Below are 15,088 nucleotides of genomic sequence, written 5' to 3'. Positions count from 1 at the left end.
CGAGGTGTCACTTCTCAGAGCACCTCTGGGCTGGCCGCTGAGCTGATGCCTCCGCAGAAGGCACTGCTGTCACTGCTGTGCAGGGCAACTGGCCCATTCCCATATCCTGAGAACACAGTCCAGGTTTGCCTGTTTTAGGTTATCTGCAGCGAATGGGCTCCTGCGGGAGAACAAAGTGCTTCTTGCAGCAGCCCCTCCTCTCACAACCTCTTCAGCCCCTTTCAGTGAAACTGGTAGGGCGGCACTGCCAGGCGTCCCAAGCTGCGTCTGAGGGCCCAATCCTGTCCCACTTCCCAGCACCCCTGCAATCGAAGGCGGGTGGGTGCAGCTGCAATGCAGCCTGGAGCTCAGGGAACAAGCCTTGGGGAGGCCTCTGGGATTGCCTCCCGCCACAGGATGCAGCGCATGCCCCATTGGCATGGAGCCACTGGGTGACGTCGATGGAGGCCTTTGTAGGCAGGCAAGAGTTGTGTGCACAGAGACACGAGTGTGCTGCTGTGTCTGTGTGTACATCCAGGCACGTATGTGCTGCTGCAGTTGTGTGTGTGAACACCCAGACACGTGCATGCCACTGGGATTGTGTGCACACACACACACACACACGTGTGCCACTGGGGTTGTGTGCAGACCAAGGCATGCGTGTGCCACTGAGGGGTCGTGTGGACACGCGTCTGCAACTGGAGTCGTGTGAACACACAGACACGTGTGTGCCGCCGGGGCCATGTGGACACGCGGACACGCGTGTGGGAGACCCCCGAGCCAGCCACGTCCCTCCCCCTGGCGCGCGCCTGCCGAGGCGGCCCTGAGCAGGCGTGTGGCTCCAGCGGGGGGGGGGGGGAACGAGGCGAGCGCTACCCGGCATGCAGCGCGGCGCGCTCGCACCAAGATGGCGGCGCCTCTGGAGGAGTGCGAGAAGGAGGCGGGCTGCGTCCCCGTCCTGCGCCCGGAGGTGAGCGGGCGGCGCCGGGCCGGGCCTCGCAGCTGCCCCGGCGGGCCGGAGCTGGGCGGGCGGGCGGAGGAGCGGGAGCCCTGGCCGCCGCCGGCACTCCTCGGCACTCCCCGGGGCGGGGGCGGGGGCTGGCCCGGGCCGGGCGGGGAGGCTGCGGGGCCTTCTCCGGCGGGGGCGGCAGGTAGCGGGCCTCCTTCCCGTTACTCGGCGCCTCGCGGGGGCGGGGCAGGCGGGGCGGGGCTCTCACCCCAGCGCTCTGGGCCTGCCTGGCGCAGGGGGTGTCCCCGGGGCTGCCCCACACGGCTCCCCGGGGAGGTGCAGAGCTGGAAGTGGCACCACACACGCACCCACACTCTCTCTGCCTGTGACACCACACAGGCACACACACACTCTGCCTGGAAGTGGCACAACACACACACTCACTCTGCCTGGTCTGGAAGTGACAACACACACACATTCTCTGCCTGGAAGTGACACAACACACACTCTCTCTCCGCCTGTGACACCACACAGGCACACACACTCTCTGCCTGGCCTGGAAGTGGTACAACACACACACACTGTCTGCCTGGAAGTGGCACAACACACACACACTCTCTGCCTGGCCTGGAAGTGACACAACACACACACACTCTCTGCCTGGCCTGGAAGTGACACAACACACACACTCTCTCTGCCTGACCTGGAAGTGGCACAACACACACACACTCTCTGCCTGGAAGTGGCACAACACACACACTCCCTCTGCCTGGGAGTGGCACAACACACACTCACTCTCTCTCTGCATCTGACACCACACAGGAACACACTCTGCCTTCTCTGGAAATAACAGAACACACAGTCACTCACTGACTGAAAGTGGCACAACATACACTGCCTGCTACTTTGGGGGACTGCTGCTTGTGCTGCAGGGACTGAGTCCCTGTATGAGGGTTAGCAGGGGAACAGTGCCTCTACCTTTGGCAAGTGCAGCTTTTTAAACCTTTCCATGTTGTGAAGCAACACACTGCTTGGCAAAACTCAGGCCTGGAATTGACACAACACACACACACACACTACTGGTGCTTGGGAGAGACTGTGCTGCAGGGACTGGGGCCTGGTATGAGGGGGGCAGAGTGCCTCTATCTTTAACCACTGTGTAGAAGAGGGAATGTTGGCAGGTGCTGCTCAACATGGAAGGGTTTTAAAAGCTGCACCTGCCAAATGTTCCTCTTCTGTACTATGGTTAAAGGTAGAGGCACTCTGTCCACCATTGTATCTGCTTACCCTATGTATGTCCACCTTCTTCCTCTGCATGTCTACTCAGATGTCAGTCCTGCTGTGGTCAATGGGCTTATCCCCCCAGGAAAGTGTGGATAGTATTGCATTCTTAGCTGGGTGGAAGCAGGCACTGTGCAATCATAGGAATAGAGAACAGTGTTACCTTAGGTGCGCTGACTTGAGAAGTCCTATTCAGGAAGTCACACCTCCTATTGAGAAGTCACACCTCCTATTCAGAGGGTGACCAGATGTCACAGAGGACAGAATGCCTGTACCTTTAACCATTGTATAGAAAAGGGATTTTGGTGCAGCTTTTTAAGCCCTTCCGTATTGAATTGCATATTGAACTGGCATAACTCTCTTCTATACAATGGGTAAAGGTAGAGGTGCTCTGTCCCCCTTTGTATCTGGTCACCCTATAAAGACACGTTGTGGGTTCAGCCATTATGGAATATGTGCTTACCAAATACAAAAGTTCCCAGCCCTGAGTAATGTTTGGCTGCCTGTTGAGGAAGTCGTATCCCAATAGCCAGGCAGCATCAGAGGTCCACTAATTTATGGCTAGCAGTACTTCATTTTAAGGGTGCATTGATTTCCATCCTTAATCCAGTCTGCTGGGTACATTACACTTTTCCAGAGTTGCCAAGTTGCTTGAGAAGCAGTGATGTCTTTTCTTTCTTTCTACCTGCAACAAGCATGACTTTGATGAACATGTTTCTCTCGGGAAGAAGACTGCAGTGGTGTTATGGGTACATTTTTATCATGAAAAGTTATCGAGTTAGGAGTAAACAGTAATAATAGCCAAGTTTATGGATAATGCCACCAAGTTATATAGATCAGGGGTGTTAAACATAAGGCCCATGGGCCAGAAGTGGCCCTGGAAGCAATTTATCTGGTCCCCATTATAATTGGGCTCTCTCATATCTTGAAATTATGAATAAGATTTGCACATTTTCTTTTCTGTTGTTTGTAGTTAATCTTTGTAAGAACAAAGTGCTAATTTCTGACCATCTGCTTAATGTTGTCACTTCTGGTCCTCAGCAGGCATCATGAATGCTGTTCGGCCCACTACATGAAGTGAGTTTGACACCCCTGATTTAGAGTGATAAAAATGAAAACAATTGTGAAATGCTTCAGTGGCCTTGTCCAAACTGGGTGAGTGGGCATCCATTGGCCACTGCAGTTCAACATTAATAATTACCAAGTGATGCACATTTGGGCTAAAAAAATATATATTACAGCTTCACATATACACTCTTAGGTTCTGAGCTGTTGGTGATTAACCAGAAAAGATATATTGGGCCGTTCAATGTGGTCAGTGAAAATACCAACCCATTGTGCAACAGCTGTGGAGAAGGCTTATTCCATCCTGAGTTTATTAGGAGAGGGTTCAAGAATAAGAACATAAGCTAAAGTTATAATGTTGCTATACAAGTGTGTGTTGCAGCACATTTGGAATCCTGTGTCCTACTCTAGTTGCCACATCTCTAGAAGAGTTTTTTCGAACTGGGAAAGATACAAGAGAGGGGAGCCAAAACACTGAGGATGCTGAAGCACTATCTTTATCAGAAAAGCTGCTATGCTTGGGTTTTCTTTTTCCTGGGGGGCAGGGATTAATAGGAGCACGACTGAGCCCTATAAAATAATGCATGGTGTGAAGTTCTTTCTCTTGCCAGGGATCATTCTGCCAGGGATCATTCAGTGAAACTGGTTGGCAGATTAACTATGGACCAAAGGAGGTGGTATTTTATATAGCATGTAATCGTGGAATTCATTGCCATAAGGTGTGATGATGAGGTTGGATGGCTTTAAAAGGCGATTGGACAAAACCAAGGAGGTCTGGTCTATCTTTGGTTACTAACCACGATGGAAATGTGCTGCCTCCAGGTTCAGCAGCAGTATTATTATTATTATTATTATTTTATTAATTTATACCCCGCCTTTTTGCCCAACAGGCACACAAGGTGGCTTACAAACAATTTAAAATACAACATTAAAAACAATCATTAAAACAATTTACAATAATTAAAAATCTAAAAACAAACAGCAGCAACTGTTACCCTGCACATGCCTGATCTTGTCTGATCTCAGAAGCTAAGCAGGGTCAGGCCTGGTTAGTACTTGGATGGGAGACCGCCTGGGAATACCGGGTGCTGTAGGCTTATACCATAGTCTTTCGAGACTGAAGGTTGCCAGCCATATCAAAAACAAACAAACCCGGTGGATTCTCGTATAAAAAGCAAGAAGCTAGAACACCAGCCAGCCTGTCAATAATTAAAAGCTTTTTGAAATAAAAAGGTCTTCAGTCCATGCCAAAATGTTAGCAACGAGGGAGCAGTTCTCAATTCTAAGGGGAGGGTATTCCACAGTTTGGGGGCCACCACCGAGAAGGCCCTCTTCCTGGCCGCTGCCCCTCTCACATCTCTTAGTGGCGGCACAGTCAAAAGGGGCCCCCCAGATGATCTAAGAGCACGGGCAGGATTGTAGGGAAGGAGGCGGTCCCTCAAATACCCCGGACCCGAGCCATAAAGGGCTTTAAAAGTCAAAACTAGCACCTTGAATTGGGCCCGGAACAGAACCGGCAGCCAGTGTAGCCGCTGGAGCAGTGGCTTGACAGAGTCAAACCGACGTGCCCCAGCAACCACACGAGCAGCCGCGTTCTGTACTAGTTGTAATTTCCGGACCGTCTTCAAAGGCAGCCCCACGTAGAGCGCATTGTAATAATCTAATCTAGATGTCAATAGGACATGGGTTACTGTGGCCAGGTCCGCGCAGCTCAGGTACGGTCGCAGCTGGCAAATCAGCCGAAGCTGAGCGAAGGCTCCCCTGGCCACCGCCGCCACCTGGGACTCCAGGAGCAGCTGTGGGTCCAGGAGAACCCCCAAGCTGCGGACCTGCTCCTTCAGAGGGAGTGCAACCCCATTCAGAGCCGGACGATAGTCCAGTACCCGAGCTGTGGATTTCTGAACCAAGAGCACCTCTGTCTTATCCGGATTTGATTTCAGCTTGTTCGCCCACATCCAGACCCTAACCGCCTCCAGACAGCAATCCAGGACCCCAACCGCCTCCTCAGAATCAGGGGGAAAGGAGAGATAAAGCTGGGTGTCATCAACATACTGATGGCAACCCACTCCAAACCCCCGGATGACCTCTCCCAGCGGCTTCATGTAGATGTTAAAAAGCATGGGGGATAAGATGGAACCCTGCGGCACTCCAAACCTAAGAGGTCGGGGTGCTGAACAGGCGTCCCCCAGCACCATCTTCTGGGATCTGTCAGCCAGGAAGGAGCGGAACCACTTCAAAACAGTACCTCCAAGCCCCAACCCTGCCAGCCGACCCAAAAGGGACACCATGGTCGATGGTGTCAAAAGCCGCCGAGAGGTCCAGCAGGACTAACAGGGTTGCACTCCCCTTGTCCATCCCCCGGCGAAGATCATCCACCAAGGTGACCAAGGCAGTCTCTGTCCTGAACCCCGCCCTGAAGCCAGATTGGAATGGGTCCTGATTATCCGTTTCCTCCAGTACCCTCTGAAGCTGGGATGCTACCACCCGCTCAATCACCTTGCCCAGGAATGGGATATTCGAGACCGGCCGAAAGTGATTTAAATTAATGGGATCCAGGGAGGGCTTCTTCAGGAGGGGGCGAACCATCGCCTGCTTCAAGGCAGGCGGGAGCACCCCGTCCCTCAGAGATGAGTTCACCACCCTCCCCGTCCACTCGGCCAGCCCTTCCCAGGCAGCCCTAATTAGCCATGCTGGGCACAGGTTGAGCGGGCAAGCAGGAGGTCTCACACTCCAGAGAATCCTGTCCACAGCCTCAGGCTCTACAAGCTGAAAAGAATCCCAAATAGCAGGATAGACAGGTGCCCCGGGGACATCACTAGACATGCCCATAGCGGCGTCCAAGTCATGCCGAATCTGATCAGCCTTCTCTGCAAAATGTTTTGCGAACTCGTCACAGCGAGCCTTTGTGTGCTCCTCCCCACCAGTAGGGGGGGCCAGATGTAAAAGGCTACGGACCACATGAAAGAGCTCAGCTGGACGGTTCTCTGCAGATACAATGGTGGCAGAGAGGTGCGCCCTTTTAGCTGCCTCCACCGCCTTAGAATATGCTCTCAACTGGGCCCTAGCCCGTGTACGGTCAGATTCGGTACGAGTCTCTATATACCATTTGCAGGATCCAGCTGGTGTGCCACTTTGGGAAAAGGGTAATGAACTAGATGGGCATTTGGCCTTAACTAGCAGGGTTGTGTTTTGGATACCTTACTTGTTTCCCAACTGCATGCTGATTTTCTTTTGTAAAACCCTTTTTTCTCTATTGGAGTGTTATTCAGAGGATCATATGTTTCTTGCTGTTTTTTTTAAATCTTTACTTTCCTGTCTGAGAGCAGCTAGCCCCATCCATTTCTGTGTAGTGGGGGCAGCAACTATCTATCACAGTGGTTCTCAAACATTTAGTGCCAGGACCCACTTTTTAGAAAGACAGTCTGTTAAGACCCATCAGAAGTGTTGTCATGACTGGAAGTGACAACATCAAGCAGGAAATTTTTAACAATTCTAGGCTGAAATCCTACCCACACTTACCCAGGAGTAAGTCCCATTTACTATCATTGTTAAAAGAATATACAAAGTAGCTTGTTAAAAGTACAGGTCTGTAACATTTTCCGAAATGCAGTCATATCCCATGGTAGCATTAAGTCTAATGTATTAAAAATAAAACATTGAAATGAATGGGGACTCACCTGAAATTGGTTCACGACCCACCTAGTGGGTCCTGACTCACAGTTTGAGAAACACTGATCTATCAGATTGAATTGTGCTAATATAGCACTAGCTGAGGGAGCACATGAGTGTCTTTTAAAGACCCTTGACTTGCATACAACACAATCCTACGCATGTGTGCTCAGAAGCGAGCCTCATTAAATCCAGTGGGACTTATCTTATCCCCTAAAGGGAGTGTAGAAGATTGCAGCCTTAGAAGCTTTCTTTATTTTAGTCATCATAGTATATTACATAGGGCTCTTATAGTTATTTGTAAAATGAAAAAGAGGTCGGCAGTAACTGAAAACTTATTTAAAGTTTATTTATGAAAGTTTCTGTTAATAAAACGTGTCCCAAGTATTTGGGCTTTTTTGAGCAGCTAGAATATTTCTCATAGATAATATTTTAAATATTAGTTTCAGACCGTATCTTACATTTGGTCATATTTATCTTCTTTTTTAAGTTTCCTCTGTGAAAATTGTGCAGGTGAAGTTTTACAGTAACAAAGTTATTGTGGAAACAAAATAGTGCCGGAATTCTTTAGCATTCTGCAAATCTATATATTTGGTCTTTTAAAAATATAATACTGATACAGGTGTCCCGATCCCCCCCCCCCGTATCTGCGGATCCAGTATCACAGTTTCATTTATCCGCAGATCTGTGGGAATCCTCCTGCTCCCCCCACACCCATTACCTATGTTTTTCTTTAGCATTGATGGAAGCATGGGTGTTACTTGTAAGAAAAGAACATTCTTGCTTAACTGGAGATGCAGGCAGCCAGCTAGAAGGAGACCAGGCAACCAGCATCCAGCAATCAGCTAGAGGGAGACTAGCAGGAAGCAGGACAATTCCTGCTATTCAACTTTCCAGTGTCAATGCAGCTCTGCCAAGCAATTGTTGAACAGTAGGGGAAGGGATGGAGGTGCTGTACTCAGTTTTCTAACTTTAAAGAAAGTTTATTGCAGGTCTGAAGGGAAAAGCTGTTGCACCACAGAGTGACTCCTTGCTTGTTCTGTCCCCCTCCCCCCCCATTCCCACACACATTTGGGGCATAAGGCACAATACCCTCAAGCACTTCTACCTTTATTCCAGCTGCATTCCAGCTGTATTAAAGGGAAGGACTAGTCAGGGTGATTGTGTGTTAGGGTGGTGCTGTGTTTGTTTATTTAAACTGCCAACAAAAGAACAATTTGAATATAGAATGAACTGTAGAACTATTTGTGGATGCAGTTGGTTGGGCTTGTGTTCTCATACTGACATAGTGCCATTTCGTGGTGAAGAGAAATACAAATTTAGCAACTACTGTTTGTCACTGAAAGATGTAGCCTCTTTCCTTTTATGATTTTCACACTGTTAAAATTAGTCTTCTGTGTAAAAAAAGTTACACAAGATGCATTTAAAAGTTCTCTGGTCTGAGTTTGACACTGAACATTAATTAATCGTTGTATTAAGCTTATTTGATTTTTAACAATTATATGAAAATGGAAATTAGGGAAAATTAAGATACTGAGGAATCGGGAGAGAAGGAGGAAATGCAATTGAAAGTGTGAGAAATTCATTTAAAGAAGCAGCAGGCATTACACAGCTGTTTTGTACTGAAAATTCCCTGTTGTAATTTTTTAGATCAAAATGAAGCTTTAAAAAAATATGGTAGAACAGCAGTTCCCAAAGTGATGGGCCGTGACCCACCACAGGAACCGGAAACAAGTCATTTTCCCTTAAGGGGAGCAGCCCTGCTTTAATGTCAGCAATGGCACTGCAGCAAGCAGCTTCATCACTACCAAGGAGCTTGTTCGTTACCTGAGGGGAAGAGCTGGCCTCTTTCAGGCTTCTGGAGGCTTGCATCTCCTGATGTCTTTGCTGATCTGAGGTAAGGGCTGTTTACTCAGCCACTGAAGACATCGGAGGGAGCTGCCAGCCTCCAGGAGCCTGCAAGAGACCAGCTCTATCCTCAGGTAACAAACAAGCCCCTTGATTGCGACAGGGTTGTGAAAACTGCAGCACCATTGCGGCCCCCCTCTGTGCCCACATAAATACTTTCCTGATTCCCAATTCCCTTGTAGGGCAGGAAAACCGTTGATTAGTTTGAATAAGCTTTTTATAGTTTGTAATTCTGGGTCTAGGCTGAGACTTCAGACACTATTAAGTGTGGTTCATTCCCTTTATATCTGTATGTCTTAATGAGATTTTATTGTAAGTTTGTGCGAAGTGCAGCTTCTATCATTGGAAGCATGAATGCCAAAGACTTTCCACATGGGTAGAATGAGCCTTCAACAACAGCTTTGTGCTGGGTGCAAACTTTGAATACAGTGTGCTGTTTTCTAGTTTGTTCCTCTGTCTTGATCTTTTTTGAAATATGATATGAATATATGATGTGAAATCAACATTTCCTTTAGGTAAGAGGCAGGCTGTGAGAGTTAGCAGATGCAGACAATCTGTATCTTTTTCTGTCTTATATTTGCAGAGTAGTGGCAGAGCCTTAGAGCCCAATCCTATCCAACTTTCCAGCACAGATGCAGCCACAGTGGGACTCGAAGGTAAGGGAACAAACATTCCCTTATCTTGAGGAGGCCTCTGTGACTGCCTCCCCACCACAGGATGCAGCGCATGCCCCATTGGCGCGGCTACACTGGCACTGGAAGACTGAATAGGATTGGGCCCTTAGTGGGCAATGAAAATAGAGTGAGATTGCAAAGGGTGGAAGAGACCATCATGGCAGGAATACAGGAGAATAAAGAATGTTGTCTCTGCAGTCCTCAGGGTGATAGTTCTCACCTACAGTACTTCCACTGAGAGCATGGCACTTGACTGCAGTGTGCCCTTGTGGCATAAGTAATTGACACTTTAGTCTTTCTCATAAATTTTTGTGCTTTTCTGAAGTGCAGAATTAAGGCATGAGGCTAGAGAGTTTTATAGGCAGTGCAAACTTGAGTGGCTGTTATTTTCTTACCAGTATGAATGCCTTAAATTTGTTTATGAGCCTGGATTATTTTGAGAAGTATTCCAAATAGCAGTGAATGAGGTTAACTAATTTATGGAAGTTAAACCCCTATCTTTCTGTATCTACAGTATGTCTGGCATCTTTTAACCAATGAAAGGAAGGAAAGGGGGAATGTCAAGCTCTGAATGATGCATTGATGCAGATGCTAATAAGTTTTCATGTTGGACTTGCCATTCAATCATACAAAAATAATCAAATTCCACTATCAGCTAAAGTATGGCAGTGAAGCCTTACTTAAAGTTTAATCACTGAGGGTGGGAAAAGCACCTTTGGAACAGTGAAGACGAGGCACATGACAGCGACTTCAAAGCCATGGAATGGACTTCTTGTGCAAATAGTATGTACTTTATTGCTAACATCTTGGAATAAATATGAAATCTTTTTATTCGATTGGGCACTTAAGGAAGATTCGTGATGTTATTTAGACATATTGCTGTTTTTTTAAAAATTAAGCATGTTATAATGAAATAGTTATTAGAATTTCCATTATTGAATTGGAAATTCAATAATGAGCGGGTGGTGGAAATTGGATTGGATGGTGGTGAATTATTGAATTGGAAATTTAAGAATTGAGCGGGTGGCGGCGGCCCAACTCCAGAGGGTCTTGGATGAAGCAGATTATCTGGATCCTTTTCAATCTGGTTTCAGGCTGGGCTTTGGGACGGAAACTGCCTTGGTCGCCTTGATGGATGACCTACGCCGGGAACTGGACAGGGGGAGTGTGTCCCTGTTGGTCCTGCTGGACCTCTCGGCGGCTTTCGATACCATCGACCATGGTATCCTTCTGGGCCGATTGGCCGAGTTGGGAGTTGCAGGCACTGTTTTGCGGTGGTTCTGCTCCTACTTGGAGGGTCGGTTCCAGATGGTGGTGCTGGGGGATGCCTGTTCGACACCCTGGCCTCTGAAGTGCGGGGAAGTGTGAAGACATTGAGGTTAGATTGTAACGCGCTTTATGTAGGGCTGCCCCTGAAGATGGTTCGGAAACTGCAATTAGTGCAGAATGCGGTGGCCCACGTGGTCACTGGAGCTAGGCGGTTTGACTCGGTCGGTCCGCTTCTCCGGGGACTACACTGGCTGCCCATTCGTTTCCGGGCCCAATTCAAGGTGCTGGTTTTGACCTTTAAAGCCCTATACTGCTATGGGCCGGGCTATCTTAGAGATCGCCTACTCCCGTACAATCCGGCTTGTCCTCTCAGGTCATCAGAGAAGGCCGTTTTACAAGTGCCGCCGCCCAAGGAGGTTCGTGGGGCGGCGGCAAGAAATAGGGCCGTCTCAGTAGTGGCACCAACGTTGTGGAACTCCCTTCCCCTTGACGAGAATGGCTCCCTCTCGAGTTTTTTCGGTGAGGCCTGAAGACCCTGTTCTTTAAACAAGCATTCTGATTCTATGGCCTTCTTAACTTTTTTATACATCTTTTAGTTTCTGTTTATGGGCTGGATTCCTCTATGACTTGCTGTTTTATGCTGTTTTTATTCTGACTTTATTCTGACTACTGTTTTTATGGCCTCTGTTAATGTGTTTTTAATATGTTTTTATCTTGTTAAATCATGCTTTTAAAACTGTTTTTATATGTTGTGAGCCGCCCTGGGTCCCTTTTAGGGAGAAGGGCGGGATACAAATAAAGTTGTTTATTATCATCATCATCATCATGTTCTGCATTGGAAACTGGTGAGTTTGGCTTGTCAGACAATCATTAGCCTCCCTGCACAAAATGCCATTCATTGCCATATAATCTGAATAGCTTCATCGTAATCCATCCTTTCTAGTCATTGTTTTAACATTATGCGTTAGACTGCATTCCACTAAATGTGGTAGATTTCACAATGGTGAGTTCTTGCAGCAAAAATAACAGCAGGTTAGATCCAGAGGTGCACTTACGCATGTGAAAGGTATCTTCTGCTTACAGAAGCATAGACTTACACTTCAAGCTAGAGCAGGGGTGCCCAAACCCCGGCCCTGGGGCCACTTGCAGCCCTCGAAGCCTCTCAATGCGGCCCTCAGGGAGCCCCCAGTCTCCAATGAGCCTCTGGCCCTCTGGAGATTTGTCGGCGCCCACACTGGCCCGACACAACTGCTCTCAGTGCGAGGGCAACTGTTTGACGTCTCACGTGAGCTGTGGATGAGGGTTCCTCCACTGCTTCTTGTTTCACATCTGTGATGCAGTAGCAGCAGCAAAGGAAAGGCCAGCCTTGCTTTGTGCAAGGTCTTTTATAGGCCTTGAGCTACTACAAGACCTTCATTCATTTATATAAATTCCATCCTTAATATATTCATTTATGTAAACTTATGTAAATTTATTCTAATTTTAAATGTAAATTAGTTCTTTTTTTCTCCCTGGCCCCCGACACAGTGTCAGAGAGACCATGTGGCCCTCCTGCCAAAAACTTTGGACACCCCTGTGCTAGAGCATTGCATGTTAAAAAGTTGAAACTAAACTCAAAGATGTTCTGTGTGTAGGTTGTTTCCTAGGTGGAAGCATGAAACTACTTTAGAATTTACCAATGCGACTGCACAATTTCTTGGGCATGTGGTAGCTGTATTGATAGATGTTGTCATTTTGGACACAGTTCAGAATGTCCTGTGGCACCTTAAGCCATTTCTGCCCAATGTTGCATATATGCAACAGGGATCAAATGTGTACACCTGTGGGCTGGGAAGAAATGAGTTAAAGACGAACGTATTTATTGTGCCATGCACTTTCATGAGGTCTAGCCCTCTTTGTCAAATACATTGTTTTTATTTTTTATAAAGAGCATGACACTTTACAAAGAATTAGAAGGTAGTTTCCTGTCCCAAGGTGCAGTCTTCAGACTTGCAGTCTAAAATTGATCTTACAGTTGAATTGTGTATGGATACAGACATGGAAAAAATGGGAAATCAATTTCATTCTTAAGATCGCGCAGCACATCATCAACCTTCATCTACCAGCTTTGGAGGACATCTATACACAATTAGATATATACAATATAGATATTGGCAAAGTGTTATTGACATAGTGTTATTGGCATAGTGTTATAGATATTGACACTTTGCCAACAGTCTGAGGCTAAGAGGCAAAGAAGGAAGGCCCATAGCCAGGGAGACAGACCAGGGACAGACTGCACTTGCTCCCGGTGTGGAAGGGATTGTCACTCCCGGATTGGCCTTTTCAGCCACACTAGACGCTGTGCCAGAACCACCTTTCAGAGCGCGATACCATAGTCTTTCGAGACTGAAGGTTGCCAATACATACATAATATAGATATTAGACAATATATACTTCTGCTGTCTGCAGAAGTCACATAGTATTCTGAGAGACCCCTTCCATCCGGCTCATAAGTTCTTTGAACTGTTGCCTTCGGGTAGACGATACCGAACTATTAGAGCATGCACCACATGATTCCTGAACAGTTTTTATCCCACAGTCATAATTAAGTTGAATAAGGCGATATAGTTGTTACCATGCTCCTGGGCATTATGGTCTGTTAAACTGTTTTTATATTATGATACATGTTGTATAGAATGTGTGGGTGAGTGTGTAGAGTGTGATTGTTGGAATTGTATATATTTATGCTTGTATCTCAAAGGTGCATAAATTTCGTTGTGCTATAGCACGACAATAAAGTTACTACTACTACTACTACTACTACTACTACTACTACTACTACTACTGTTGCTCCTAGTCCCCTTCCCTACTTGCTCTATGGCTGCTTCATTGTATTCTCTTGTCCTTTCTTCATTGACATCTCAGAAGCCTGATGTGGGGCATGGAATAGGGAACCAAACTGGGCCAACACCAGCTCTGAGGACCTGCATCTAGACAGGTGGAGGGGAGAACATACTGCTTTTCCACCCACAACTGACTTGGATTGCTTTATGATCAGGGATAACATTCTCGGTCCCTGTTGGAAGCAGTGTTAAATGAAAGTTGATAAATGAATTGAATACAATAGTTTTTCTAATCTCTCCAAGCACATTGTTTATATCTCCATACCACAGCTTAAGAGGCTGTGATGACATTTCTGTATTGTCATCTGGTGATGGATGGCTAAAATAAAGAGATAGTGGCTTGCCAAAGGTCTGTGACTGTGTTCATGGCTCAGTTGAGTTTTGAACCAGGGATTTCTAGCTCATAGGGCTTCAGCAGATGGATTAGGACCTAGAACTGGGTTACTTACCCACTCTTCTCAACTGATCCCATGTTACAGATTGAAGTTTGAATTTGATAGTTCTTGACAAGTTGAAGGCTACTGTTCTAGCTCATGCTCTTCAACCATTATGCTACTCCATGAACTTGTCATAGCGCACGCAGTGGTGCATTTATTGTTGTCTTTCTATGACAAGATTTAGGAGATTTGGTCACATTTTGATAAATATGAAAATGTTTGACTTCTTACTCTTCATCATTTTTCAAACCTGTTCTAGAATGTAAACATTTTGCCTAAAAGCTTTTTAGAATGAGCCTTAGTTTGGCTCACCATTCAGAATGCAAATGATATAGCAAATTGTTAACCACATCTAAAGATTATTGATATCATAGACACAAGCATGCTTAATTGTGTGTTGTGGTATGCTCATAGGGTAGTATTTGGTATAGTCACTATTGTTGCATGAATTCTATTTATGAATTTTATCAAATCTGTATACTATTGAAGAAATGCTACTTTAGTAAGCATAACTGATTGAAGATGTTTTATGTTCATAGATTATAACTGAAATATTGTAGTTTTTATATATATTTATGGCAAAGATACTTTGATCCTTTAAATTTACTGTTTAGGCAGAATATGTTAACAGTTCAGGATGACACTGACAGTAGAATCTGCAGCAGAGTGAAGTCAATGGAAAATCTGGCATTGATTTTAATGGATGAATATTTCAGCCTGAATGAATAAGTCTGTTAATCAGAGTGGTCCAATTCTGAACATTTTTAAAATAAGCGACAACTTATTCCATGCCAGCTGTTGATCATGTGAGCTTTATGTCCTCCAAATACAGTGTTTGGATTAAAGACTGGTCATGCATCTGTCCATTTTTTTGTTATGTAAAACCTTCAGAAGCATATTGGAGCCATTCCGGAAACTGGCTCAGTGACACATTTGGCCAAAATGACTTACCAGAAGCCTCCAAAGGCCTCT

General features: G+C 46.3%; 1 protein-coding gene and 1 pseudogene across 2 annotated transcripts in view; both read left to right on the top strand.

Annotated features, from left to right (window-relative positions):
• The first annotated feature begins 875 nt into the window (after nt 1–875).
• LOC136657161 (palmitoyltransferase ZDHHC17) overlaps nt 876–15,088 on the top strand; it is a 63,428-nt gene continuing 49,215 nt past the window's right edge. For both annotated transcript variants that reach the window (XM_066633826.1, XM_066633828.1), the window contains exon 1: nt 876–949. In XM_066633826.1, coding sequence (XP_066489923.1) covers nt 887–949 — 63 coding nt within the window. In that variant the 5' untranslated portion in view covers nt 876–886. The remainder of the gene's footprint in view (nt 950–15,088) is intronic.
• Nucleotides 4,252–4,371, top strand: LOC136657885 (5S ribosomal RNA; annotated as a pseudogene).

This window comes from Tiliqua scincoides, chromosome 7 (assembly GCF_035046505.1).
Source record: "Tiliqua scincoides isolate rTilSci1 chromosome 7, rTilSci1.hap2, whole genome shotgun sequence".
Lineage (NCBI taxonomy): Eukaryota > Metazoa > Chordata > Lepidosauria > Squamata > Scincidae > Tiliqua > Tiliqua scincoides.
This window is presented reverse-complemented; position numbering and strand designations above follow the sequence as displayed.